Here is a 27457-nt window from a genome sequence, read left to right as displayed (position 1 = left end):
TTTTATGTTTTTTAAAAAGTTTACCTATTTATTTTTGAGAGAGAGAGAGAGAGAGAGCGCATAAGCGGGGGAGAGGCAGGGAGAGAGAAACACACAGAATCCAAAGCAGGCTCCAGGCTCTGAGCTGTCAGTGTAGAGCTGGACGCGGGGCTCGAACCAACGAACTATGAAACCATGACCTGAGCCAAAGTCAGATGTTTAATTGAGCCACATAGGCTCAAAAATCATATATTTTTAAAGAATAGATATTGTCATTGAGGAAAATGTTCACACTATGAAATGGGAGAAAAAATATTAAATACTAAGCATTGTGGAAATAGGACTAAAGATAGAAATCACCCTGGGAAATGGGATTGGGGAAAAGATGGTCTTTCATATTTCACTGTTCTCATTTTTGTTTTAGTCAGTGATAATAGTATAATAGTTGCTATACAACTAATAACAATTTGAATGTTCACTGTGGGCCAAGTATTAAGTATTTTGTGTTTATTTTCTCACTTAATCCTCACAACAACGTGATGAGGTAAGCATTATTATCATCCCCACTTTACAGATACGAAAACTGAGGTGCAGAGAGGTCAAGCAAGTTCCAAGGTAGAGAGCTATGCTTCAAGTGTGGCATTTTGACTCCTGTCTTATTCTCGCTAACTACTACTGAGTGGCACCTCTGGGTATCTACTTGTAGTATGGTGTTTGAAAATTAAGCTGATCCTATTTTTTTTGCCCTGGTGGCTTACTCAGCTGAAAAGCTTCTTCTACCTAGCTACATAACTACCTGATCTCTTCAAGTCTTTGTATAATGGGACCTTCAAAAGAATCCTACCCTGAACACAGGGTGCAAAATGGCAGTCTGCCCCTCCTCTGTTTTACTCTGCTTTATTTTCTCCATAGTATTCATCTAGCATATTATACAATTTTCGAATGCACCATATTACTTCTGTCCCCCCCCCCTCCCCCAACCCATGAGCTCTACTAGGTTAGGGGGTTTTATCTGTCTTGCTAACTGATGTATTACAGCCTGAAAAGGTACTGGCACAAACTAGGTGCTCAATATATATTTACGTATTAAAGAAAAATTTTAAATACAGCACAATTACAGTTTTGTTTCCTTGTTTTAAAGCACAGCATACTCATGTGTATGGTGGAGAAGAACAATTATTTCAAAACGTTAATGGTGATTTCAAGTGATGTTTCTTCTTCATTGTGTCTTTTGTGGTTTTATTCTCAAAATTCCATGTGAACATGTACTATTTTATCATGAAACTACTGCTTTTTAAAACGTCTCTTCTAGGGGCCCCTGGGTGGCTCAGTTGGTTAAGCTTCCGACTTCTGCTCAGGTCATGATGTCGCGGTTCGTGAGTTAGAGCCCTGGGTCGGGCTCTGTGCTGACAGCTCAGAGCCTGGAGCTGCTTCAGATTCTGTGCCTCCCTCTCTCTCTGCCCCTCCCCTGCTCGCACTCTGTCTCTCTCTGTCTCAAAAATAAATAAACACTAAAAAAAAAAAAAAAATTAAAACGTCTCTTCTAAACCTCGGGTAACATACATGGCCATGCACAATGAATTGTCTTTGCTGCAGATTGCAAGAAGCCGTTTTCCTCCGTGAAACGCAGAGGAATCGACAATTGGAAAGATACCGATGGTCTTTAAATAAAATATTGCTTTTAAGTAATCTCCTGATATTTTGTGGTGGTTAACTATTCCTTATGGAAATAAAAATCCTTCCCTCTCCGGTCGACCACGGCATCCCTGGGAAACACGCCCACCTAGCAACCGGGAGCCAGCCGAACCATGGCACTGCGCCTTTAATTCCCGGCTTGGGAGGGGTGCAGTAGATAATTTCCGCTCCCCCACTCCCTCCGCGGCCCTGGTGGCAACCGTCACCTGTAAGGCGAGCACCGAGCACGGGCGATGGAGCCCGGCGCCCATTGGACAGAATACAAAGGCAGAAACCTACCCCGAAGACTGGGGGCCTGGCGCGGCGGAGGCGGTGGGCGCGCGCCGCGGCCCCCCGCACCTTTCTCCAGGAGACACCCGGGCCCCGCGGCGCGGGCGTGACCGGGGTCCAGCTTCGTGGTCACGCCCGTCCCGCCTCAGTGAAAACAGGTGAGCGTGGCGGAGGAGGACGTGACTCCCGGAACCTCTGCTCCGGCTAGTCCCAGCGGGCGCGGCGACGTCCACCTGCCCCGGCAGCCGGGAACCCAGGGCGGGTGGCAGGGGGTGGCCTCCGCTCTCCCGCGGGACGGGACTGACCATGGCGCTAGCCGCCGCGGCCGCCGCCGCGGCCGCCGGAGTGAGCCAGGCGGCCGTGCTGGGCTTCCTGCAGGAACACGGCGGCAAGGTGCGCAACTCGGATCTGGTGAGCCGCTTTAAGCCGCTCCTGGATGCCGGCGACCCGCGCGGCCGTGCCGCCCGCAGGGACCGCTTCAAGCAATTTGTCAACGACGTGGCTGTGGTGAGGGAGTTTGACGGCGTCAAGTTCGTGGTGCTGAGGAAGAAACCTAGGCCCCGGGAGGGACCAGAGTCCCTGGCCTCGTGCGTCCCCGGCACCCCCGAGATACCAGACCCTCCGTCGAACATCACTTCCGTCTCACAGGGGGAAACCCCCGGCTCGGGGGTTCCATCCCTGCCTGCAGAGCAGCAGTTGGTGGAACCACTTGAGGACCCGACCCAGCCATTAGAGCCACAGGACACCCCCGGGGATCCGGCCTCTGAGCCCACTCAGCCGAACGGGGAGCTGTTGTTAGGTCTGGCCCACCAGTCAGGGGGACCCTCCGACTCCCAGATTCCAGCCTTTGAGCTAGAACTGCCCTCTGAGGGACTCTCTGCAGACGTGGCCCCGCCGTCTAGGTCACCGTCGGAGGAGGTCTTGTCCCAAGCGGAGTCGCCGGACCAGGAACCTGGGCATGGAGCCACGAAAGAAGCTCTACCACTCCCTCGGCACGCGCCGCCGCCAAAGCCCTGCATGCTGCCGGTGCGCTGCGTTCCGGCCCCCTCCGCGCTCCGGATCCGGGCCGAGGAACAGGGCCTGCGCCGGCAGCTGTCGGAAGAACCGAGCCCCCGGAGCTCCCCACTGCTGCTGCGGCGGCTCTCGGTGGAAGAGTCTGGCCTGGGCCTCAGCCTGGGCCCGGGCCGCTCCCCACACCTGAGGCGCCTGTCGCGCGCCGGCCCGCGCCTGCTGAGCCCAGACACCGAGGAAGTGCCCGCCGCGCCGCCGCCGTCCGCCGTGCCTCTGGAGCCGACCGAGCACGAGTGGCTAGTGCGGGCGGCCGCGGGCTGCTGGACCCACCAGCTGCACGGGCTGCTGCTGCGCGACCGCGGCCTGGCGGCCAAGCGCGACTTCATATCTGGTTTCACGGCCTTGCATTGGGCCGCCAAGAGCGGAGACCGGGAGATGGCGCTGCAGCTGGTGGAGGTCGCGCGGCGCGGGGGCGCGCCTGTCGACGTGAACGCACGCTCACACGGCGGCTACACGCCACTGCACCTGGCCGCTCTGCACGGCCACGAGGATGCCGCCGTGCTGCTGGTGGTGCGCCTGGGTGCGCAGGTGCATGTGCGTGACCATAGCGGGCGGCGCGCCTACCAATACCTGCCCCCCGGCGCCTCCTACGCGCTCCGCCGCCTGCTCGGCGACCCAAGCCTTCGAAGCTCTAGCGAGCTCGATGCTACCGGAGCTAGTGGTGGCACGCTTGCGACCCGGCGCCCGGTGCAAGTGGCTGCCACCATCCTCAGTTCCACCACCAGCGCGTTTCTGGGTGTCCTGGCCGACGACCTGATGCTCCAAGACCTGGCTCGGGGCTTGAGGAAGTCAGGCTCCTTGAGCAAGTTCTTGGGTGCCTCGCCCATGGCTCCACGTAAAAAGACTAAGACCCGCAGTGGCCTACCGGCTTTTTCAGAAATCTCTCGTCGACCTACTCCGGGGCCCTTCGCTGGGCTAGTGCCCAGCCTGCCTCCCACAACCTGACGGTCCCTGAGGCTCAGCTTGGTTGATGTAACCCAGCCTGCCCCTCAGTCCAAGCCTGCCCAGAACAGTGGCTCAACACCTGTGGCTACATCCTATTTCCAGCTTTCTCCACTGCAGCCTGTTTTACCCAGGTGGGCCTACGCCTCTAGCTTCTGCGTGAAGCTTGATCTGTCTGCGAAGATGGGAATCGAGATCTGAGAGAGCGCCACCTATAACAAATTCCAGAAATCAGGCTTGAACTTGGGAGACTTGAATTTTAGGATCAGAAGTTAAGGGCCCCTGCATGAGTTACCCGGACCTCTGCATCTACACACTCCCAAGCCAGAACTAGAGCAAGGGTTTCTAAATGTTGTGTGGTGTTGGATAGTTTGTGAGCTTTAAGATACAGAGTGGTTTTGTAATCTGATGCTTTTATCCTATTTTTAAATTGAAATGAGGTAAAACAATTTTCATAATAGCCTTTTGAAATTATATTTTTCCATTTTTAGGCAAAATGCTCATTTTCAATCTTTTGCTAAATATTTTGGAGTTCTATTTAAAAAAAAATGATCAAGATCTAAAGGAAATTAGTCCCAACCAACAAAACCCTTAAACCTTTACCTACCTCATTTTAGGCGTTCAAGATTCTAAAGAGTCTTGGAGACAGAATGTGACCATTGTGAATGTAATTAATTTCAGTTGTGCTGTGAATGCTAAATATTAGGAAGCAAGTGCATCTTGGGAGAAAGAATGATTTAACTGAGAGAAAGAGGCATTTTGGCAAATACATTTAATTTGTGGTTGTCTTTATGATGAAATACAAAATGTCTTTGGCACTGGTGGGTGATTTTTTGGATTTGGCATGAATATTTAATTTTTTAAGTGTGATTTATTTGTGAATGCACCATTGTGCCATGTTCCTGAATCTGGTTTTTCAAATCTGGCTGAGCCTTTTGATGCAGTACGTAAATATTCAAAGAAAAAAATGTCATAGCATTACACCAGAAAAATAACTGGTTAAATAATAGTGGGTACACTTAAAGAGCTACTAATTTATGTGAAAATTCTATAAAAACAAAAAGTATGTTATATCCATCTTTAAAAGCCATCTGAAAGCGGGCGCCTGAGTGGCTCAGTAGGTTGAGGCGTCTGACTTCAGCCCGGGTCGAGCCCCGCGTCGGACTCTGTGCTGACAGCTCAGAGCCTGGAGCCTGCTTGGGATTCTGTGTCTCCCTCTCTCTCTGCCCCTCTCCTACTCATGCTCTGTCTCTCTCTCTCTGTCAAAAATAAATAATCATAAAAGCCATCTGAAAGCAAACAACTTATTCCAAAATAGCAAATGCAGAATTTCTTTGCTCAGTGAACTTAGAGGAATGGCCTAACTTCCCTAGACATTTGCTCACATCTATAATTGCGAAGGTTTGTAGATATCAGCAAGAGGTCCCAGGCTCAACACATTGTAACTATAGTGGCTCTTTTTGTCTTTGAAAGATGGGGAATCTATTTGCTCAACCAGCCTTTTTGTATATCTTATTGTGGTAATGCTCTGCTTTTGCGAACTGTGTCTGCATGTCATTACTTCTATCAAATAGTTCTTGTGGCAGAGGAGAGTGCGGCTCCTCCCTTCCATATATATCAGTGAGGTATCTGACATTATTTAAGGCAATCCTTAATGGAATGTTTTGATTTAAGCAATGAAATAAACAAGTCTCTCATTTTGTTCCTGCTTGTGTGATAATGCACTCCCCTTCAACATTCTACAGCTCTTGCTACTGTATTTTTCTGTCTTCTAATCTAAATTTCTTCAGTTTCTCTTCATTCTCTTCCTGGCATTCTATTATTGAAAGAGTTTGAATTGATCTGCAAAATAAAGGCATCAGCCACACACAGTTACCAAAAAAAAAAAAAAAAAAAAAAATAGATGAATGTAGGCTCTAATCTGACCCTTTCTACCTTCCTTGCCTGGAACTCTAGCTAAACTGCATAAATTATTTAAAAATGCAAATTAAATCTGCCTCTGCAGAAAAATTGTGGGAGGCAATAATTATAGCAATCTCAGTTGCTGAAGGTGTAGAAGATGGAATAAAATATTAGAGATTTTCCATGGTAAAAGAGAGGCTTGACTGAAAAAGTATAACAAAGGTCACAAACACAGGTATGACCTGCCTGGAGAAAGACAAAATCTAAACCAGCAAAGTAGTAATAATAGGAACTAATGTTTATTGCACACTCAAATCAGAGGAGGGTTACTTAAGCTGCCAGAAGAATCTTTGTGTTTCAGAAGGGCATGCTGCCAGCCTTCCAAGTGAAGTAAAACATTTGTCAGGAGTTCAGGATCAATAAGCCTAAAACTTAGGTTAAAAACCACTGTGTTTTCCTTACAGGTCAAGACTTTCTAAAACTATAGAGTAAATCAGTAGGAAATTACACTTTGATATGCATATGGAAAGTTTTCAAGTAACATATATTGCCTAGCAGGAGGTATACCTGTGAGGGGTATTGCCAACAAATGACATTAAATAAATAAATAAATAAATAAATAAATAAATAAATAAATAAATGTTGCTTATAAGTTAAGACAATTTAGCTGGCTAGAATCATCACAGGGAAAAGAATCACTCTTTTTAATGCAGGAGAAGTTGATCATTGATATAGATGTGTATGAGTCACCCAGAGCAAGCTTTTACTTTTTTATTTTATTTTCAAAGCTTATTTATTTTTGGGACAGAGAGAGACAGAGCATGAACGGGGGAGGGGCAGAGAGAGAGGGAGACACAGAATCGGAAACAGGCTCCAGGCTCTGAGCCATCAGCCCAGAGCCTGACGCGGGGCTCGAACTCACGGACCGCGAGATCGTGACCTGGTTGAAGTTGGACGCTTAACCGACTGCGCCACCCAGGCACCCCCAGAGCAAGCTTTTAAATAAAGGTTTACACTTCCTTTCAGGGAGGCTGGGGGTTGTTCTTAAATGTGTCTCACTTATCTAATGAAGACCAGGGTATATGTGGTGATATACATATGGCCTGCATTCATTAAGCACCAGCATGCTTCTAACCACTGCACAAGTATTAACCTCAACCTTATAAAGTATGTTCTGTTAGTATCTTGATTTTAAAGCAAGGAAACTGACACCACAACAAATTGTAAGTATCTTGTCCAGGCTTCACAGCTAGTGACTGTCAGAAAGGGATGGCCTTCTGGTGCTCTTTTCCATCACAGTGTCCTGGTGCAGAAAAGCGAGGTGGTCTTATCTCAGCCCTTACTCATCTAGTGACCTTAGGCAAATCACCTAATTCTCCAAACTCTGTCTCCCTCCTTCATGGGACATAAGACTGGCCGTACCTATCCTACAGGCTGTGAGGAGGGTGGGGCATAGGAAAGAAGTAGGTATAGCTCCTTGGGAACTGCAACACCATCCTGAAATATCACCGGGGTGCCCAGTTGGTCCCATAGGGGTATCTGGCTGCATTCCAAAACCAAATAGCTCTGATTAGTGGCTTTGCTTTACAGGATCAGCACTCTTTTACCATGTTAGTATCTGTATACATAAGTAACAATGGCAGCTGCTGGGAAAAATATTCCCACCAAAAGGAGATTATCTCATGTTCTGTATGATATCACTTTAGTTGAAAATAGATACCACAATGTCTTTCTTAATACACATTCCTCTAGCATCCCTAACACGCCTTCCAGACCTAACCAGATGTCATTCAGCCAGCTGGACTGAAAGCACTTCTCAACACAATTATAAAGCTGGGACCACCCAGGACCCATATTCTCCGCCCCCTCCCCTTTTTTTTTCACCTTTTCCTGGAAGAAATTATTTGACCTTTTAAAATGGTTTCATAAATAGACTCTTTATGGTTCTCCAGATAGCTTTTTGCCTTGAACCTCTGTCCTGGCCTTACCCTTCCAGAACTACCACATCTCTGGACTTGAGCCTGTGAAGCAGAGGTGGCCTCACGTGTTACTACAGGGAAGAGGAAAAAAGGAAGAGATGGAGAAACAAGTCGGGCAGGTGCCGCGGTGGGGGGGAAGGGTTGGAATTTGTCCAGATATCTCCTGGCGGCGGGGAGGGGGCGGGGGGGGGGGGGAGTCTTCCTAGAGGACAGTTGGTGCTGATTTAAGTTGCAACAACAGGTAAACCCCCTACCGTGATGGTCTAAACTGTAGCCAGCCTGAGATGGTAACACTACCGGGGTGGGGGGCGTTGAGAGGATTGCTTTACAGCAATTGCTGCCTCCTGCCCCTTCTCCCTCTGCCCCCACACTCCCCTTCCGTCTCTTCTCTCTGCAATTCTCAACCATCTTTGACCTAAATCTCCTCACAAGCTTCTGATTTACATGTGCATGAACAGCAAGGTGATTTGCTCCCGAGAGGATCCCTGAGGTTTACAGCAGCCGCTCCCGGAGGTACGCCGTATGCAGAGCAGTCTGTTCCAGACAGATTGCGCGCCGGTTTGGGGCGCCGCGGAACGCTGCTTCCCTATTCCGTTTCCAATTCACAGTCTGAAGGTAAAAAGTACACTAATTAAATCCACATTAGGAGGCGCAGCGGGGGCGGGGCTAGGGGAGCTGGGGAGGCGGCCGCGGGACTGCTGTTGCCTAGCAACAACGCCAGCCGAAGCCTGCCCCTCTGCAAAAAACCAGGGACACCGCCGCAGGCAGCGGGGCTGGGGGCGAGCAGGTGCGTGTGCTGACGGCTTAAAGACACAGAGGCAGGGGCGCCTCGGTGGCTCAGTCGGTTAAGCCTCCGACTTCAGCTCAGGTCACGATCTCCCGATCCGTGAGTTCGAGCCCCGCGTTCGAGCCTGGGCTGATGGCTCAGAGCCTGGAGCCTGCTTCCGATTCTGTGTCTCCCTCTCTCTCTGTCCCTCCCCTGTTCATGCTCTGTCTCTGTCTCAAAAATAAATAAACGTTAAAAAAAAAAAAAAGACACAGAGGCAGAACCCCCAAAAGAGACCCATGAAACCCTCTTTTCCACCCTGGGGGACTAAGTAAGGCTCTTTTTGATACTGATAACTCGATATCAACACCCCCGGCTTCCCTGCTCCCCACTTCTCATTAACCAACAACTTTCCAACGAAGGCCCAGTGGCTGGCCAGAATTCCTTTCCGACAGAAGCAAAAAGGCTCAGATCCAGCCGTCAGGCCTAACGAGCACTGCTCAGCAGGGAAGGCAAAACTCCTGTGGTTAGCCCAGAAGTCCTCCTAGCTGTAGACGATGCGTTATGAAATACAGGTAGCTTTCATCACAAGGAGAACAGTGCCCTCTGCTGGCAGCGCCCCGGCGGGTCGAATTCACGGCCTTCTGGAGCCCGCTCACACAGCACCGCTAAAAGTCTTAGCCTGTGATGCCAGTGCTGAACATGTATAGTGCACCTTCTTGCACCTTGAGGGAATAACGGTGTGGAAGGGGCATAAAAGGGAGAAAGAAGAAGACAGAGGCAAAACGGAAAGATGGGTGCAGGAGGTGTGGCCGTACTCTCCATCTGGTAAAGACAAGCACAGGAGCCTCATAACTCTCCGTGGAAAACCCCAGACAGAACCAAAGTGCAGTTAAACGGAACAATGACAGGCACTGCTCCTCAAGCCCATCCCGGGCTGGAAGTGCTTTGTCTGAAGTACACAATTTCCGTTGGCCTGATGACTGTTAAGTGTTTTTCTAAGAGTATCACAATGGGAGAATGCAGTGGGGACTCTACGGGCCAAGAGGCAGAAATAAGTAGATTCCATCCAGACTATTTCAAAGCGAGCTGCCCTGCTAGGCAGAGGACTTTGGAGCGGAGGCCCCGCCCACAGTGTTCAAAGGAGAGAAGCAAAGCATAATGTTAGAACCCACAACTGCCTCAGCAGGAGCCCCATATGTTTTTTATAAAAAGGCACAATGTTAGCATTGTTCTATGCTCAATAGCCCGACTGTTGTAACTAATGCTTTGTTATGAATACGACCATTTAAAATTCCCAACCAGTTGCACTTAGTGACAATACGCATCAGAAAACAAGCCCAGAAGCAGAGATTTCTCACTTTGGGGTCAGTTGGCTTTAAATACACATACACATGCCTTTTAGTGTGCCCAGCTTCCAAAAATACACCGAACATTTGCATGAACTATGTTCTCAGCCCTGGCGTTTGCAGCTGCAAATACTAAAGCACATTCTCACATGTATATTTGAGAACTTAACATTGATTCTGTGTACACAGGGCTGATGCGCAAACAGAGGGGAGTATGTGTCCTCTGTTTCGTTCCACACCAGCACCTTCCTCCCACTCCCAACCCCAAGGCACCCCCACCCCAGCCTCTCTAGCATACAAGCTCAGCTGCCTCTCCAGGTCCTCAGCCCCCACATTCTAGGTTTCCAGGGCCCTCATGCCTCACCTTCAACTTGAGGTAAAACCCAGCAAAAGAGACCTGGATTCGGCCAATCAGGCCTAGGCTTTTGTGGTAGTGACGCAGTCACCAGAACTGGAAAGGATTACTGGTGGCAAGTGAGTTGAGGGCCCAGCATTCCCTTGGTCGCGACCGGTTTCAAGCTTGTATAGTCTTCCTAGGGATTCCCACACCTGACTGATGCCCTCCAACAAATCCCTCTTTTGCTCTACTCAGGCAAGGCTGGTGTCCATGGTCTGTAAACAAGATCCCTCCAGGTGACACACATTTCTCACATCAATTATTATTAAGAGAAAGAAAGAAAAGACAAGTAAAAAGACCGTTTTTCATCTTAAATTTAAATGCTCCTCTAATTTGTCTCCTCTCCCTCCAACCAGCCTGGACTGAGTCTCTCATCACAAAAAGGGGAAATACTGCAGTTGTAAAAATCCATAAATTAATTACCAAATAATCCACAAGACTTGGGTAAGACCACATGAAAACACTTAGAAGTTTCCCGCCCCAAGGGAAAAGCACCGAGTAAACAAGCGTCACCCCCAGTTATGTCGGTGAGGCGCAGAGAAATGCTCCCCACCCCCACTGCCTGTAATTAGATGAGGGGCAGAGGGAAAGACGGTTTATCTGGAGAACGGGTCTCTGGGAGCAAGGTCATCCTGAGAGGCAGGGGACGACGGCCAAGGTCGCTCCTGACGGCGTCCAGTTGGTCCTGAAGGAGCCGGACCCGCTCGTCTAGGCTGCGCTGCTGGGCCAGAACGGCGGCCTTGCCCGCCAGCAAGGCGCGATAGGCGCGCAGCTCCTCGGCGGGCAGGGCCTTCACCAGCACCTCCCGCAGGGCCCGCTCGCGTCGCGCCACGTGCTCCTTCAGCTCCTTGGCGTCTTCCTGCTGCCGTTTCAGGAGACCGAGTCGCTGCAGCAGAGAGGCCTGCAGTCGCAGGGAGAGCGCGCCGTGAGCAGGGAGATGGCGCCGTGGTTCCCAGGATGGTCCCAGAAGCCGGCAGGCCCCTCACCACCCCGCGCTCCCCCGGCCGGAACCCCTGTCACCTGCTCGTCTGGGTCGCCATCTGCGCCCTCCCGGGCCAGGGCGCGGCGCACGCGGGCCAGGCGACTGCCCAGCAGCAGCAGCAGGCCAAGCACGCGCTCTAGGTCGGCCATGAACCTGCTGAACCGCTCTAGGTCGCGGGGTGCACAGGTCTGGCCCACCACGGCCTCCAGAGCAGCCCCGCGCCTGGCCCAATCCTGGGCCACCCGGTGCAGCCGCTCCTGTTCTGCCTGAAGGTCCCGCAGCATCTTTTGGAGGAGATTGGCTAGCTCCATCTGCAGGGAGGGCGTGGGTACTTAAAGGTGAGGCCAGACTCTGAATTCTTAGCCCATACTCTGGGCTCTTGCCCCACCCAGTCTCCACCACCCCCTCCACACTCACTTTCTTGGCTTTGATGCTGTTTGGATCAGGGAGACCCTGACCACAGGGTTGGTCAGGCACAGGGTGGGTGGTATGGTTTTCAGACCTCATCTCCTGAGAAGTTGGCTGGAGCTGGCTGGAGCTAAATAGATAGCACCTGGGTACAAAACCAGAGCTCCCTGGGTTATCCTCCCCGCCACCCACCAGAGTGCAGGGACTTAGAATCCCCCTAGTCCCTAGTACCCCCCACACTCACCCTGGCTCAGGAGTACCAGCAGCGTCCTTTCCAGCCTCCTCACCGGCTGGCCTCATCGCAGCCCAGACCTCAGCTAAAGGAATCAGCCCATCTAGCAGACCCAGGGGTGGCTCTGGACTGGGACAGGAAGTGAGTGTGTCACTCATAGAGGGATCCAGTCTGGCCAGCTCCTGAACCAGCTCCTCAAGGCGCAGACTGCGCCATGTTGGCCTGGAAACAGGCTGGCCAGTGCCCCAAGCTAGGGCAGTACGGCCAGGAGCACCTGGGGTACTGTTGCCTGGAGGTTCCAGGACATCAACTGGAAGAGGTTTGAGGGGGTCTGTAGCTGCAAGTGGGTCAATGGTCAGCAGTCCAATGGGGTTGAAGGTTGGAATGTCACCATTTGCAGTCCCAGGGGGGCTACAGCATGTAGTCCTGGAGATGCTCACAGAACCATTTATCCTCCGCCAGCTGTCATCTGCCCCTGCAGTCTCTGGGTGCTCATGGAGGGGGTGCTCTGGGGGGACTCCAGCTTGGTCAACCCCCTGGCCCAAGCCGGTTTCATACTGCTGGTCAGAGACATGGACACTGGAAGTGGAAGAGACAATGAATAAGAAAAAACTCTGTCCAAAGACAAGCACTGGCCTCCAAGGGCCACCTGTCTCCATCCCCACAAGCCAGGCTGCCAGGCTGGAGAAGGTTCCATTCCCCTCTAGAATTTTGTTGTTATGTGTGGGAAAGAGGTATCTCATTCAGCTTGGAAGCAAGAGGCAACTCACCTGGTTGGGTTTCCTGTGGGCGCATGGGTGTCTGGAGGTGATCTCATTCTGACCAAGGGGACGTCTTCCAGGAAAACCTCATCATCAGGAAGGGAAGGGAGTCGGGCAGACCCAAGGCATGTCTCTGAGACCCTCTGTTCACGGTCTGCAGGACTGCTCTGGAGGCACTCGGCAGGACACAACACTGCAGCTTCCTTCTGAGTCAGGAACCTGGAGGAAGGGACCCCACACTGACTACAGTGACCAGAAAGGAAGCTCTAGGTGCTGCACCAGAAGACACAGCAGGAGGTGGGGGGAATAGTAAGGGATGCCGTTTGTAAAAGACAAAATCAGAAGGCCCAAACTGAGGGTAGGTGATGGGCCCTCTCTTTTCTTGGACAAGAGCTATGAAAACTGCTTCTCTCCAACTTCTGGTCCCCTGGTGGTCCATGTCTCTCACCTGGAAAGTTTGGTCTGAAACAACAGTCTGGGGGTTTCTGCTCCTTGGGGAGCAACCTGGAAAGGCAAACAGTTGCTTGAAATGTAGCTCAAGTTTTCATTTTCCCAGATGTCCCCTACCCCAAGCCTGCAGCCTATCTTCCACACCTGAACAACGGGCATGACCCCTCCTGAACCTCCCCAGGGAGCCAAGACTTCGCCTGAAGCACTCCGACTCCGTCTGGAAGGCCTATGGGCGTCACCGAACTTCAGGGACCGCGGTTCTGGATCCTCTGTGCCTCGAGGCTGCGTCTCAGGCAGCCATCTGATCTGGTGATCTTCCAACTCTGCCAGCACCCTGCGCTCCTGGGGCTCGGGCCCGGCAAAGCCAGAGCTGGAGCAGGCGTCACTCGAACATCCCCCCACAGATCCACCGCCTCGACCCACGCGATCCAGCTTCCCTGGCTCAGAGAAGCACCACTTCCGCTGCTGGGTGGCTAGGCGCCCCCGGCCGACTGGTCCCCGCGCGGGAGCCCCAGAGCGCCCCGGCTCCACTTCCCCGCCCGGATGGCTGAGCGAGGCGGAGCGCGGGTGCGCCGCGGGGGGCCGCGCGGGTGCAGCGGGCCGCAGGCGGGCGGGCAAGCTCATGCGGAGCTCCTTGCGCTGGAAGGACGTCTCCCGGAGCACTCGCCGTTGCGCGCCCTGCAGCCGCTGGCGGTAGGCAGCCCGCGAGGCCGGTGGGCTGGGCGGCTCGACGGCCCGCGCCTCCGCCTCCGCCTCGGCCGCCAGAGCAAACAGCAGCGGGGTGGCCTGCCGGCTGAGCGGCCCCGACGTTCCCTGGACCTCTGGGAGCCGCAGCCCACTGCGCGCGGCGGCCGCGGGCCGGGGCTGCGGGGACGCCCGAAGGCCGGCGGCGGGCGCGGCGGAGACTGGGCCACCCCACACCACGCGCACGTAGTCCCAGTCTAGATAAGGGAGGAGGTCAGTTCCAGGCGACGGCGTGCGCGGCTCTGGAGCGCCGGAGGCCGCAGAGAAAGAGCTGTAGGCCGAGTCGGCGCGCGCGGACAGCCGCCGCAGGTCCAGGCTGCGAGTGGACGAGGCTGGGGAGGCGCGGTCGCTCCCAGGCCCCAGGGCCTCCATGGCTCACAGGTGAGTGCTTAGACCAGCTCCGTGGATCCTGGAAGAACACAGATGGCGCCGTGGGGGAGGAGCCGGGAAAGGCTGGCCACTCCAACAGGGACAGCCAGGTGCTTACACATCCCCTCTTTGGTCACAGGATCTTTAGTGCTGCCATTTCCGGGGTCAGGGATGGCATAGGCGGTGGGGCCAGCCCCTGGGATCGGAATTTGAGGGCCTTAACTATTCTCCCTTAGCTCAGGGGAAGGAATTGGCAACTGGCCCATTCCCTCCTGGGGTTCTCCTGGCCCGTAGCCCGCCTTTACCCTGGCACCTCCTGGAGCGCTGAGAATGTACCCATATTCCTTCCCTCCCCAACCCAGTCCCACCCAGGCTGCTTCCTGCCAGCTTTGTTAGCTTCTCCATGTGATCTTTCCCTGATAAACAATGGTCAAGAACGTTCTGAGATCACAGGGGAGCCAAGAAAGGGGGGGGGGGGGGAAGACCCAGGTCAGGTGGTAGGGACAGCTTCACAGCCTCCCTTCCTCCTCTGTGTCAGTTATGTTCCCAGTGCTTTATATAAATATTTATCTTGATCCTTATAACTGCTATCTGCATTTTACAGATGAGGACATGGAGGTTTTTGGGGGAAATGATTTGCCCAGGGGCACACGGCTGGTAACAAGCAGAGCCCGGCCTGGAATTTGGGCCTGCCTCCAAGCTTACTGCAGCCAGAATCAATTTCCTAGAAGCAAACCCTGCTGAAAGTCAGTTTACCCTCACACCACCCCCCCAACTGCCTGAGTCCTCCAACAAAGCCCAAACTCCACTGTGGGAAACAGTCACCCTCACCTCCTCTCAAAATACTGGCAGATTCCAGAATAATATGGTCTCTGCTTTGGAGCCTCACACCCCAGACTTTGTCCTGCTACTCCTCCTACTGGGACCAGCTTAAAGGTCTCCAGACCTTTTGGGACCGCCTACGGTGTCCTGAGCTTCCCCCCAACACAGCACTCATCACCCTATGTAATTGTTGGTTTACTTGCAATTCTGATTCCCTCTTCCCATTCCAACCCCTGAGCTTCCAGAGAACAGGCTGTGCACTTACTCATCTCTGTCCCCTCAGTGCCTGGCATGAAGTCGATGTTAAAGAAATAGTTGTTGAATGGCATGGAAAGGAGTAGATTTGCAATGAGTGCATGGAGGGTGGCTTTGGTGGAGAAGAAAGAGAATTCCTTTGCTTCTGCCCACTCTTCTCTCCCTAGTTGTCTTTTCTGGTGAATGGGGACAGAATGAATGAGGCAACTGCCACTGCCCAGGTTTCTCATGCATTATCAGGAGCAAAAAGAGCAGGCAAGCACAGGTGCAGCAGGAGAGGCCAGAAATCAGTACCTCCCCAGGGCCAAGAAGAGAGAGTGGGGAGGAGTTGCATTGAGTGGGAGTGCATTGAGTCTTGGGAAACTGAGGTTCCATAAGGGCTCTGGAGACTTTGGGGAGGGGAAGGGCTTGCTTTGCCTGAGCTGGCTTGGTAAGAGGTGCAGAGGAGGGTGACTGGCAGCTGGAGCGGGTACTGAAAAGCAGACTTATTTGAGCTGCCTAAACTGGAACTCATGGTCAGCCTTCACCCCCTTCCCCAAGGCCCCAGATGCTACAGAGTGCAGGTCACAGGCAGTACGGGCAGTTAGGAGTGACGATACAGTGTTTCCTAGAAGGCAGAGGCAGTACCTGCAACGTTCTCAGGAGTGGCTGTCAGCTGACCTGGAACCAGAGCATCTTGACATTGCTGACTTGGAGGCATCTTTATGCCCACTAAGACCAGCCCAGCAGGTTGGTCCTCACGCTCAGGTTTGGGGGCCTCTTTTGCAGAGTGTTTCCACTCTCTGGACTTGAGGAAGACCAGAAGCCACTCTGAGTAGCAGCTCCGGTGAGGACAGTCACCTCCTCTAGGAAACCCACCCTAGGCACCTGGACACTAGCCCTCTCTCTTCCTATTCTGATTCCAGCTTGGGAGTATTGTTTCCTCTGACTCATGCTACCTATGTCTGTCCACTGTTGGCTTCCTGCATCTATAGGCAAGTGACTGTTCAGATATAAAAAAGGTTCCTCCAAAAAGGCCTTGAAAATTTTATCTTATTTGTGAGTTATTGTGTTCACCGAGGATTCTGAGGTCACCAAATAAAAACAGCTTGAATGGATAAGAAAATAAAACTGTGTGCACATACGTTTGCTTTTTACCCTTAACTTGTCTTGAGGATACTTTTCTAACGGTGGCCCCAGGAGACTGATAACCATGCAGGATGCTCACTGCTGTGCTATGAGGATGCAGCTCCTTTAGTGTGTTGTGGGGTCTCAACACAAAGCAAGGAGTCTGCACACTTGATGGGCTGCAGGAGCCTCTTGCTGTCCAGCCAGCCACTGTGGCTGGGGGTGGCCGCACCCCTGGAGCCCTTGCACCCACATTAGTGTCAGCTGTGGGCGGGGGCTGCAGAGCCAGTACCTACATAGAAGTGAAGTCCAAAGCCTAGAGCTCAAGGAGCTCTTCAGGCCTTCTGCCAAGCCTCTCCAGAGCCGGGGGGATTGGGGGGGGGGGGGGGAGCATGGAATCCTTGCTAGAAAACTGCCAGATGGGGGTCCAGCAGGTGGAGGTCACGTATACTCATCCTCTGAATGAAAGAGCAAGAGAGGAAAAGGAGACCAAGATGACTTCAGTGTTCAGAGCTGGAGGCCTGGGAGGTAGAGGTGTCAGTCTCAGGAAGGAAGAAGCTGAGATGGGGACTGGCCAGGGGTCCAGTGCTCATTCCGTCTGGGGCCTGTGGGCTTTATAGTGTCTGTGGCAAGTTTGGGAAGCTGGGAAGTTGGGATGTGGGTCTAGACCTCAGCAGAGAGGTTGGACCAGGCAAGCAGGCCAACTCAGGTTTTTAGTGAGATGATGTTAGGGAAATAGATGAAGACAGCTTTCTGGCTCCTCAAACCTCACCAATACAGGTAAGGTGACCGACCAGAAGGGTAGACAACCTCACATGATCAACGATGACCAGGAATTAAAGCACACTATCTCAAAGGCCACCTCACATTTGACCTCTCTATGGAGAGGCTGTCCAGGCCACCCCTCTAGGATGGTTCTTCCCTCAGAACTAGGCTCACTGTGGGGACACTGCCTGCACCCGCAGTGTCCCTGCCACAGTGAGCTTCTGGGTCCAGGGACGCGTCTTGAATGCCAGCGCCCCAGATGTGGGGAAGTTCCGCGGACTCTCCCATCCCCTGAGGGCCCTTTCTCCAGGCTGGTCCTCCCCGATGGTGCAGCCCGCGCAGCCTCCGCTCTCCGTCGCTCTAGCCCACATGGAGTCCCCAGAGACTCGAGCTCTGGGCCGCGCCGCTCGCAGAAAAGGCGGGATGCTGGCTGCACCCGGGGAGAGGAGGCCGCGGTCGTGGGCGGGCCACATACCTGGGGCTTCGAGCTCTGGAGAGTCGAGGCGGGAGAGAGGCGCAAGCCTGGCGACCGCAGGGGGCGGCAGAGTCACGCGGTGTGGCGCGATAGCGGGACCCCGGGGATGCCGGGAGAGCCGATGGCCGCGGGCCGGCACATTTCGGGGCCTTTCCTGTGGAGTGCAGCGTTGGGGAAGGAGGGCTCAGACCCACGCGGGAGACTGCGGGAGCTTGGGCGAGGGGGGCCCGCATTGTTCCGCGGCTCGGCGGCCGCAAGGCGGGAGCCGGGGGTCGCGGACAGAGACCCCCCTGCGTGCGCTGGCCACACGGCGCGCTCCCCCGGCAGCCTCAGTCTCTCGGTGTCTGCGTCCTCCCCGCCCGCTCAGCCAAAAGTACCCGCACTCAGGGCCCGACTCGACCCGCGCAGTCCAGACTAGGCGCGGGGCGAACACCTCCAGACTAACGACTCGCGGGTGCTCCGCGGCGCCCCAGCCCCACCCCCCAGCCCTCCCCGCCGCGGGGCGCGTCCTGCCCCCGCTGGGAAGGGGATCCCGCCGGTCGGCCCCGCAGCGTACCTGAACTCCAGCCCGAGACGCGCTCCTGGGCGCCGGCGGCCGCGCGGTGACATCAGAGCCCCGGGCTCCGGCTCCCGACCCCACCTCCAGGCTCCGGCCGCCGCGGGGGAGGTGCCACGTCCGGCCACCGGGGGCGGGAGCGCGGAGTGGCGGCGCTGCCCCCGGGATCGCCCGCGCCCCGCCCCCCACCCCGTGGGGTCCGCTCTCCGGCCTTAGCCCCGGGCCCGGGGGTTGGACACTCGTTCCCCCGCCGGACACAAGCCTCCTACTCCCGGCCGGAGAAGCGGGAGAGGGGGAGGAGGAAGGGCGACCGCGGCCCTCGCCCGTCCGCCTCCAGCGCCGCCTGACCCGGCGGGCGTGTCTTCAGCGCCAGTGGTGCGCGGGCTCGGGTCCCTGGGGGTCCCGACAGCCCCCTCGGTAGGGGACCCCTGAGCGGGCCCCAAGGGCACCAGACGGCCACAATTCCTTTCAAGCTTAGCTGAGTAAACACATCGGCCCGGGGGGCTGGTGTCTCTGTTCCTCTCCTGTGTGCAGTGCAGATGCTAAGTTACTCCTGGACCAATTCTCCCCCTCCACATCCTCCATTTCCAAAACTCGTCCAGCTCTTTGACTCCCACAGTAGGCTCTTATCTCCGATTTTTGCACGCCTTTTCTCCATTTCTCCTACTACCCGCATTAATCTAGGCCCTCTGGCCAGCCACCTGAACCACAGGGGGTGCATTGTGTATTCGCTTCTGCTGCCTTCAGTGGGTCCGTTAGGAGCTGCATGTAAGCACGTCTCCTGTGGCTTGGATAGAGGTCACTCCAGCCTTGGAGTCTGGTTCTCAAGGTCGGTGCCTTTGGGGTTCTCCGGACTTCAGAGATGCTCTAAATTCACTGCCAATAGCAGTGCTTTCCTCCCTGCTAGACCTCAGCCTTCCTTGTCCCTACTTCACAAACCTCTATCCTGTGACTACTGGCTCTGCCAAGAAATGCTCCATTCCTAGAAGGGACTAAGGGGCCCTTTGCTGAGCACGTTCAGTCCTCCAGTGCCTGAGGGCAGGGACTGTGTCCCCCATCCTGGCATCCTTGAATGATAAGTTTTGCTGGTGGCAATGGCAAGGACCCAGAATTCAGACCAAGGATCAAAGCTACCACTTTCTGGTGGCAGTGGGAAACTGAGGAACTCTGTCTGCTTGGATCTTCTAGGGAATGGAGACAACAGACACCTGAGCCTGGCTTCTCATTGTGCCCTCCTGTCTCTGCTCCTTTTTTTTTTTTTTAACGTTTATTTATTTTTGAGACAGAGAGAGACAGAGCATGAACGGGGGAGGGTCAGAGAGAGGGAGACACAGAATCTGAAACGGGCTCCAGGCTCTGAGCTGTCAATACAGAGCCCAATGCGGGGCTCAAACTCACGGACCGCGAGATCATGACCTGAGCCGAAGTCGGCCGCTTAACCGACTGAGCCTCCCAGGCGCCCCCTTTTTTTTTTTTTTTAATGTTTATTTATTTTGATAGAGATTGAAAGGGAGAGCAGGAGCAGGGGAGAGAGGAAGAGAGAGACGCAGACAGAGAAACCCAAGCAGGCTCTGCTCTGTCAGCACAGAGCCCAATGGTGGCCCAAACTCATGAACTGTGAGATCATAACCTGAGCCAAAGTTGAAGTCTGATGCTTAACCGACTGAGCCATCCAGGCAACCCTGTCTCTGCTCCTTCTTCAAACACCGCCACTATTGAGGCATCAGCCTTAGCTGGAACTGGAGCCCTGGGCTATAAGACAGTGGCTCAGAACTTCTTGGCTTTGAAAGCCTGCCTCTTTTAAGCTCCTGATCTACATGACTGGTGGCAGAGCAATATTACAATAGAGGGAACACATCTCAGCAACTAAAAGCCAATTCAAAATTGCTCAAGTTTTTAATTTGTAGTTTCAATTTTATATTGAAAAAATATCTTTATTGAAAACCACAAAGTGGACATAGTGTCCACAGCAATTTTTATTAACCCACTCAACCTTCCTGCTCCCTTACTTCTCTTGCACACTCTACAGAAGCTCTGTAGTTACCTCCCAGAAAACTGAAATCCTGTCCACCCACTTCTGTCCTTGACTCCTCTCTTCTGCCTTTTCTGACATCTGGAAGTTGACCTGGTCTTATGTGCTAGACATCGGTGTTGCTAGGAGCTGAGCTGACATTCATAGTTCTCCTGTTGCACATAGTCAATTCCACAGGACATCAGCATCAGACAAGGCCATCTGTAACCATGACGGGTCAAGACAAAAACAGAACCATTCTGTAATCCTATCTGAACACAGACAATCCATGAACATTGTCCACATCGTAAAAATGACTTGGGGTGCCTGGGGGGCTCAGTTGGTTAAACCTCCGACTCTTGATTTCGGCTCAGGTCATGATCTCAGGGTTCATGAGATCCAGCCCCACATTGGGCTCTGCACTGACACTGAGGAGCCTTCTGGAGATTCTCTCTCTCCCTCTCCCTCTCTGCCCTTCCACTACTTGTGCGCATAGCTCTCTCAAAATAAATAAATAAACTAAAAGAAAAAAAAAAGACCAAACATCCTTGTGTCCTGGCTAATATGAGTGACTGCTGTTTCTTCACCAATGGCAGATTTAGTTTCACTCTCCTTGTTCCTCCTGCTAGATCGGACTCATTGATACACCCAATCATGGAATGACTCCTCCTTCCTGAGGCATCAAACACTGAGAAAAGTCCTGCTACTTTAACTCTCTCCAAAATCAGTAACACAAGCCCAAATCCTGTAAGTCCTTTCTAACAGTGTCTTACTGAGATGCCCAGTGGGTCCTCGTGCCATGTGTTCCCCATCATTGCAGCAATCAATGTACCCAGTTTGTTCAACTGCAGGTGTGTACCTGGCGGTCTTTGACTGGAGAGCATTAAGAATTCCTAGCTCTTTATTACAAAAGTTCAAAGAATCTTGGAGGAGGGGAAGAAGAAACTGCTGCCAAGTTTGAGTCTCCTTTAGTGGTGGTGGAGGCCATGAAGAAAGTGGAGGCATGTACATATTTATGACATTTTTCTACAACATGAAAAAACAAATGCCTGTGCCCCTCTGTAATTCAGTATTTTCCCAGGCCTGGGAGAGGTCTTTTTTTGCTTACGTTTATTTATTTATTTTGAGAGAGACGAAGCGAATGTGAGTGGGGGAGGGACAGTGAGAGAGTAGAGGGAGAATCCCAAGCAGGCTCTATGTGGTCTGTGCGGTCAGTGTGCAGAGCCCAATGCGGGGCTCGAACCCATGAAACCATGAGATCATGACCTGAGCCGAAATCGAGTAGAGAGCTTAACCGACTCTACCACCCAGGCATCCCTGGGAGAGGACTTTTAAAGAGCCTCAGGTGACTGTGCTTAGCCAGTGTTGAAACCACAGATCTCACCATTCGGCCAGGCCTTATCTCAAGGAACCGATGGGTGGGAAGGTGGTGGGCCTCATTCCACATGGCTTGGCACTTGTAATCTGAACTGTTGGAACCATACCTAAGTAACTGCCCACCTCCCAAGTCTCCCACAGATTCCTGCCCACCCCCCCCCCCAATGGATTTGGGTAATATGTTGTGACAATGGTATAAATACTAAAGGCTATGTCCTTCCTGCCAGGCACTGTGCCAAATCTGTGTACTCATCTTTTTAACCCTGTTATTCCTGAGAAGTAGATACCATTATACCCCCAGTTTACAAGTGAGGAGACTGAGGCTTGGGGAGATTAAATATCTTGGTCAAATAGCTCATAAGAAGTAGAGGCAAAACCCCATGATGGCTGGTTCCAAAGGCCATGGTCACATGACCAGTGAAAAGAACTGCAAGATGTGGATGTCCAAGGATAGCTTTCCTATCCATGCAGGAGAATAGGATTTAGACTTCAGATTGAGCAGGACTAGAGAGTAATTGGGGAAGATGAGAAGTGAGTAGCACCAAGACCCCAGTCAGAATGTCCTTCTCTCTTTGTGTCCTCAACAGTCTAACATGCACCTGAGCTAGGTTTCATATGTAGTTTCCACATGTTTATTGTAAAGGGCTTGTAAAAACATTTCTTTCCAGAGGTACCTTTCAAGGTTTCCTGTGACTTAATTTTGGGGGGTGTTTATTTATTTTTGAGAGAAAGAGAGAAAGCTCGGGGGAGGGGCAGAGAGAAAAGGAGACACAGAATGTGAAACAGGCTCCAGGCTCTACGCTGACAGCAGAGAGCCCAATGCGGGGCTTAAACTCACAAACTGTGAGATCATGACCCGAGCCGAAGTCAGACACTTAACCGACTGAGCCACCCAGGTGCCACTGACTTTTTAATTTGAAGTTATATCTCGGAGCTCATTCACTATCAATACCTGGCACTGTATCATTCTTTTTAATAGGTACCAGATTCTCCATTGCATGGGCATAAATACATTGGGCTGTCAATGGACATTTAGGTTAATCCTGTATTTTGCTATTACTAATTTTCTAATGAAGACCCCTGGTCATATATCTTTGCTCATACTTGTTTGTAGGATAAATTCCTAAAAGATTAATTGGAAGGGGACCCTCCCAGCCACTTAGGCTGACACCATACCAATTATAGGAGAACCACCAACCTAACCATTCCTCAATTTCTGACCCTCAAAATCACAAGCAAAATAATTATAAATGTAGTCATGAAGTTTTGGAGTAGTTTGTTATACTGAGAGATACATGTAACAAGGTATGTGAATTTTCAAATATGGTTGATATTGTTAAATTTCTTCCAAAGAGGCTGTCCCAATCTACATTTCTGTCGATGTATGAGAATGCCTATTTTCCTGCATCCTCACTAATAAAGAGTATTATTAAAATTTGATGCCTGAAATCTGAAAGGCAAAAATAGTATCTCGCTGCTTTCATTTACGTCTTTAATAAATGAAATTGCACATCATTTTGTACATTTAAAAGCCATTTGTATTAACTTTTGTGATCTGTCAATTCCCTTTGCTCATTTTTCTATTTGTCTTCTTATTGATTTATAAGATCTCTTCATATAGTAAGCAATGAACTTTTTTTTTCCCTTGTGTGTGGACAATATTTTCCCAACCTTATGTCTTTTGACTTAGTGGTGGCAATAAATCTATAAGACATGGTTGAATCAAAAGATTTTTCTTTTAGACAGCAACTATATAGCTGTCTTAATAATTCAGAGATAGTCACAAAATGGTTAAAATACAGTGGAAGCTAGAAATCTTTCAACAAAATCAGATTGTCTATTTTTAGACATCCAACAAAGCATGAATCATTGCTTATACACAAATCTTTACCTAAATTATAAATGTTCCCTTGGAGCCAGTTTGTTTGCTTTCTAATTATACAGTGAGTTCACCACACTAGTTTAAAGACAGGGCTTTATAGGAAGACAGCCAAAAGAAGAGAATGGAGCCCACCCTCCCCCGTAGCAGCTTCTGACGGGTAAGGGGTCCGGGCAAGGCTGGGTAGTGACGAGCTATCATGGGATTAAATGAAAGTTCTCTTTCAGATCAGCAGGTCTTGGGTAGGAATGTTGGGCTGTCACATTCCTCTTGAGTACACATATATCACCTTTTCCCTACAGGCAGTGGATGATATCTCAACCTCTGTTTGCTTTCACCATAATAATCCAGCTTTTCTCTGCTAGTGTGGCCCCAAGCCTCAGGCCTAGGACAATTCCATCTTCCTGGTCTGCCTTTGTTCAAACGTTACCCACATAGCCTTGGACAAGAGAGGTTAAATGAGAAAGATATAGAGAGAAGCTTCTCTTCTCCTTTTCCTACAGTGGACCCGGGACAGAAACGTGGCAGTCAAGTGAGATTTTCTATTTTGTTCTTCTCATCTCCTGGGACCCAGATGAAAAGTGTCAACTAAGCTTCATTTTGTTTCTCAAGAATATAAACTCAGACCCTGAACAAGAACCCCGGAGAAGAGCCTTGCCTGGAAAGGACAACAGCTGGCTCAATTCCAGGAAAGGCCAACTTGCCTCTTCTGTGCTGGGGCACTAACAAGGCATGAGATAGTCTCCAAAGGGCTGGCTCCCAAAAGTGACCTTTGTTTGAGCTAAATGTCCCAGGGCTCTGCCTGCCAAGAAGTCACCTGGTCAGCATTTTCAAGGGGAGAGCAATCCGGTTCTAGAGCTCTGAGCCTGGAGCTGTACCCAAAAGCCACGTGCTGAACTTGGGGCAGGATTGGGCCATGTGCATGTGGAATGAATTGGCTCTGGAAGCAGATCATTTACGTCTGCTACTTAACATTTAGGTAGGAAGTGTTGCTGATTTTTTTTTAATGTTTATTTATTTTGAGAGAGAGAGAGCGTGAGTGAAGGAGGGGCAGAGAGAGAGAGGGAGAGGGAGAATCCCAAGCAGGTGCTGCTGCACTGTCAGCACAGAGCCCGGCGTGGGGCTCCATCTCACAAACCATGAGAACATGGCCTGAGCCAAAACCAACTCAGATGCTTAACCCACTGAGCCACCCAGGCGCCCCGAAATGTTGCTGATTTTAACTGATGCATCTGATCAGTAACTCACACAAAGGAGACTTCGTCCTGGAACCTATGGGTGCATGTGTCCAGTTCCATCTTGGTCCGTGTGTTTTTAGGACCCTGTTGGGGGTGAATGCGACAACACACACAGTGTCTAGTTGGCTGCTCTTTGTACTTCAAGGGAAGCATCAAGTTAGGGGAAAAAAGAGAAAAGTAAAGAAAAACAAAGGTATAAAGTTACTTTTGACTGTCCTAGCACATCAGGCAACACAATGAAGGGGGATTAGATCTATTTATTGGGTGACACCAAAGGAATTCTGAGGTTAAATAGCCACTAATAGCAGTTGCCTGGAGGAACCAGAGATGGCCCATAGACAGGCTTATTGGCCACCCTGTGATTTCTCACCACAGAACAGAGATGTGTTCTCCAATTCAGTGTGTCCCAGGTATAGGAAAACCAGCATAGGGGGAAGAAGAGTGTGAGCTCACAACCTGGCACACTGAGTGTGAATGCCAGTAGCTGTATGACCCTGGAGAAACCCTAAACTTCCCAGACCTCCATTTCCTAGTCTATAAAACAGGGATGTGACTATGCATTTGCCAGGTAAAGATTAAATGAGAGTTCATCACGTATATTGAGTGGCAGGCTCGTAGTTGGCCATCAGTAAAAGGTATCAGATATATTATTATTCCTCACTTCAGCCTCCCCTGTGGGGAATACAGTCTCCATTAAATCCTACCCTCAATTTCATCTCGAAGCGTTGGTTTATACCCCAGGGGTTTCCCATGGTTGTTGGTAGCTTACTACTAAATTTTGCTTACTAGGGGCACTTGGGTGGCTCAGTCAGTTAAGCGTCTGACTCCAGCTCAGGAGATGATCTTGCAGTTCACAAGTTCGAGCCCCACGACAGGCTCTGTACTGACAGCTCGGAGCCCGGAGCCTGCTTCGGATTCCATGTCTCCCTCTCTCTCTGCCCCTCCTCTACTCGTGCTCTGTCTCTCCCTCAAAAATAAATACTAAATGTTGAAAAATTTTTTTAAATTTTTGCTTACTACTCCTCCAAACAGGGCTGCAGGGGACATTCAAACACTTTTTTCTTGGGAGGAATCCCAGGTTATGTGGGCGAGACAGGGCCCCTCCTTTGAAAGCCAGCCAGCCACAATATAGCCCTGAGATCTGGGCTTGACCAATCTAATGCCTCTGCCAGGACTGGGACTCTTCTATGAGTGACATAGAGATCCAAGGATAGGTGAAAAACTACCAAAAGTGTGGGGGTGCAATGACACTGGAGGTGGGGGCTACCTGTTTCCTGCTCTTGCCGCCTAGTCTCCTTTGGATCTTATTTTCGTCGTCTGCTTCTCCTCTCTAATCAAGTTGGTGAATGACCACACTTCTTTCCAATACATTCCTTTTTTCTGAGTGAGTCAGGCACAATGGTTGCTATTGCCTGAAACTAAAAAGTTTCTGATACAGAGCCAAGACCTCTTTGAACACAGGGACATCAATGTTAGGCCAGGAGAAAATCTAGCCAGATTTGAGCGCTGCAAGCTACTCTTTCCCTCCACCAGGCAAGAGGGCAAGAGAGATCTCCCACAGCTTCCTGGGGGCTAGGGGATGCAATCCTGGCCCTTTGATGTGGCTGGAGACCCTTGAACAAATCTTGCACAGTCTCAAAACCAGCAACTCAGGAAACAGGATAAAGCAGTGCAGGAGAAACACAAGTCAGCCAAGTTCCTGGTTCAAAGTCACAAATATCTGCTACAAAAAGGAAAACAAGATTTCCCTTAGCAAACATAAAATCAAAGACAAGAAGATTTCAATCAGTTGCTTTTTCCTATTCCTGCACTAACGAGGGTCAACGTGGATTCTACCTGTTTCTTCACACCAGCATGGACCAAAGGTTGAAGCTGAGGTCAGGCCAAGGTGGGCCTGCCTTGAGACCCAGAAGCTTAGGTTTCTATCCCATAGCTACCTCCTAGAGAGGGCTAGGTGCACGCTGAAGTTCTGTCTTTTGGTCCCTCCCCTACTAGCAAACGTCCCCTTGGTAGGACCCAGCATGAACTGACTTACACAACCCCTCAACCAAGTATCACCTCCTTAGTGAAGCTTCTCTGATATCTCCAAGTACAGTTCATTGTTCCCTGCTCCATATAATTGTACATTGTAGAATAGATGGTCATTTATTTATCTGCCCCATTGGAAAGATGTGACCTCTTGAAAGAAAGGATGCCTGGCCATACCAGGTTGAGAATCTCAGTGCTTGTTGAATGAACACCTCTGTGAGACTGCATCCTGGCTGAACAGCTATGTCATTCCTCCATTCCATGAGTTCACAGCTGGTAGCAGCCTCCCAAGGATGGTCTTGGTCTCCAGGATCCAGTAATGAACATGTGTGTATGTGTACATGTGTGTATGTGTGCTTTGGGGGAGGTGTGATAGAGTGTCCAATAAGCAGCATTCTAGGTACCAAGTGGCCATCCTATGGAAGTGATTGTGTAAAAGCAATCATTCAATCAGCAAGCAGTTATTGTGTGTTCATGGACCTCTTGGCCCACAATTTAAAATTAGAGGCAGAGGGCATGTACCCTGGGAGCCAAGAGCCAGCAGGAAGTCAGCAGCATCCTTCCTTCCACTGACAATTGTTCCTAGTAACACCTATCTACCCTGGTATCTGCCATCCTTAGAGGAGCTGGTGGCTATGACCATGGGCA

General features: G+C 51.4%; 2 protein-coding genes across 10 annotated transcripts; one reads left to right on the top strand and one right to left on the bottom strand.

The window, feature by feature from the left end:
- Positions 1-1763: 1763 nt before the first annotated feature.
- On the top strand, positions 1764-5661 carry SOWAHA (sosondowah ankyrin repeat domain family member A). Its single transcript, XM_025924984.2, has one exon. It carries the CDS (start codon positions 2251-2253, stop codon positions 3958-3960), a length of 1710 nt encoding a protein of 569 aa, XP_025780769.1. The 5' UTR covers positions 1764-2250; the 3' UTR covers positions 3961-5661.
- A 5166-nt stretch (positions 5662-10827) lies between these two features.
- On the bottom strand, positions 10828-18577 carry SHROOM1 (shroom family member 1). Of its 9 annotated transcripts, XM_086704272.1 has the most exons (11): positions 18277-18577; positions 17721-17874; positions 16773-16938; positions 15384-15549; positions 13328-14336; positions 13182-13237; positions 12743-12952; positions 11985-12551; positions 11750-11885; positions 11371-11643; positions 10828-11251 (listed from the first exon to the last, which is right to left on the bottom strand). In XM_086704272.1, exons 5-11 carry the CDS (start codon positions 14297-14299, stop codon positions 10919-10921), a joined length of 2547 nt encoding a protein of 848 aa, XP_086560398.1. In that variant the 5' UTR covers positions 14300-14336; positions 15384-15549; positions 16773-16938; positions 17721-17874; positions 18277-18577; the 3' UTR covers positions 10828-10918. The 9 variants fall into 9 exon arrangements, with proteins under 9 accessions (XP_086560398.1, XP_086560405.1, XP_086560412.1 ...); XM_086704279.1 differs by lacking the exon at positions 15384-15549; XM_086704286.1 differs by lacking the exon at positions 15384-15549 and having other exon boundaries at positions 16777-16938.
- Between the last annotated feature and the right edge of the window lie 8880 nt (positions 18578-27457).

This window comes from Puma concolor, chromosome A1, assembly GCF_028749965.1.
Source record: "Puma concolor isolate L17-30 chromosome A1, mPumCon1.1.hap2, whole genome shotgun sequence".
Lineage (NCBI taxonomy): Eukaryota > Metazoa > Chordata > Mammalia > Carnivora > Felidae > Puma > Puma concolor.
Note: the sequence above shows the minus strand (reverse complement) of the source record. Positions and strands in the feature narration are given on the sequence as shown.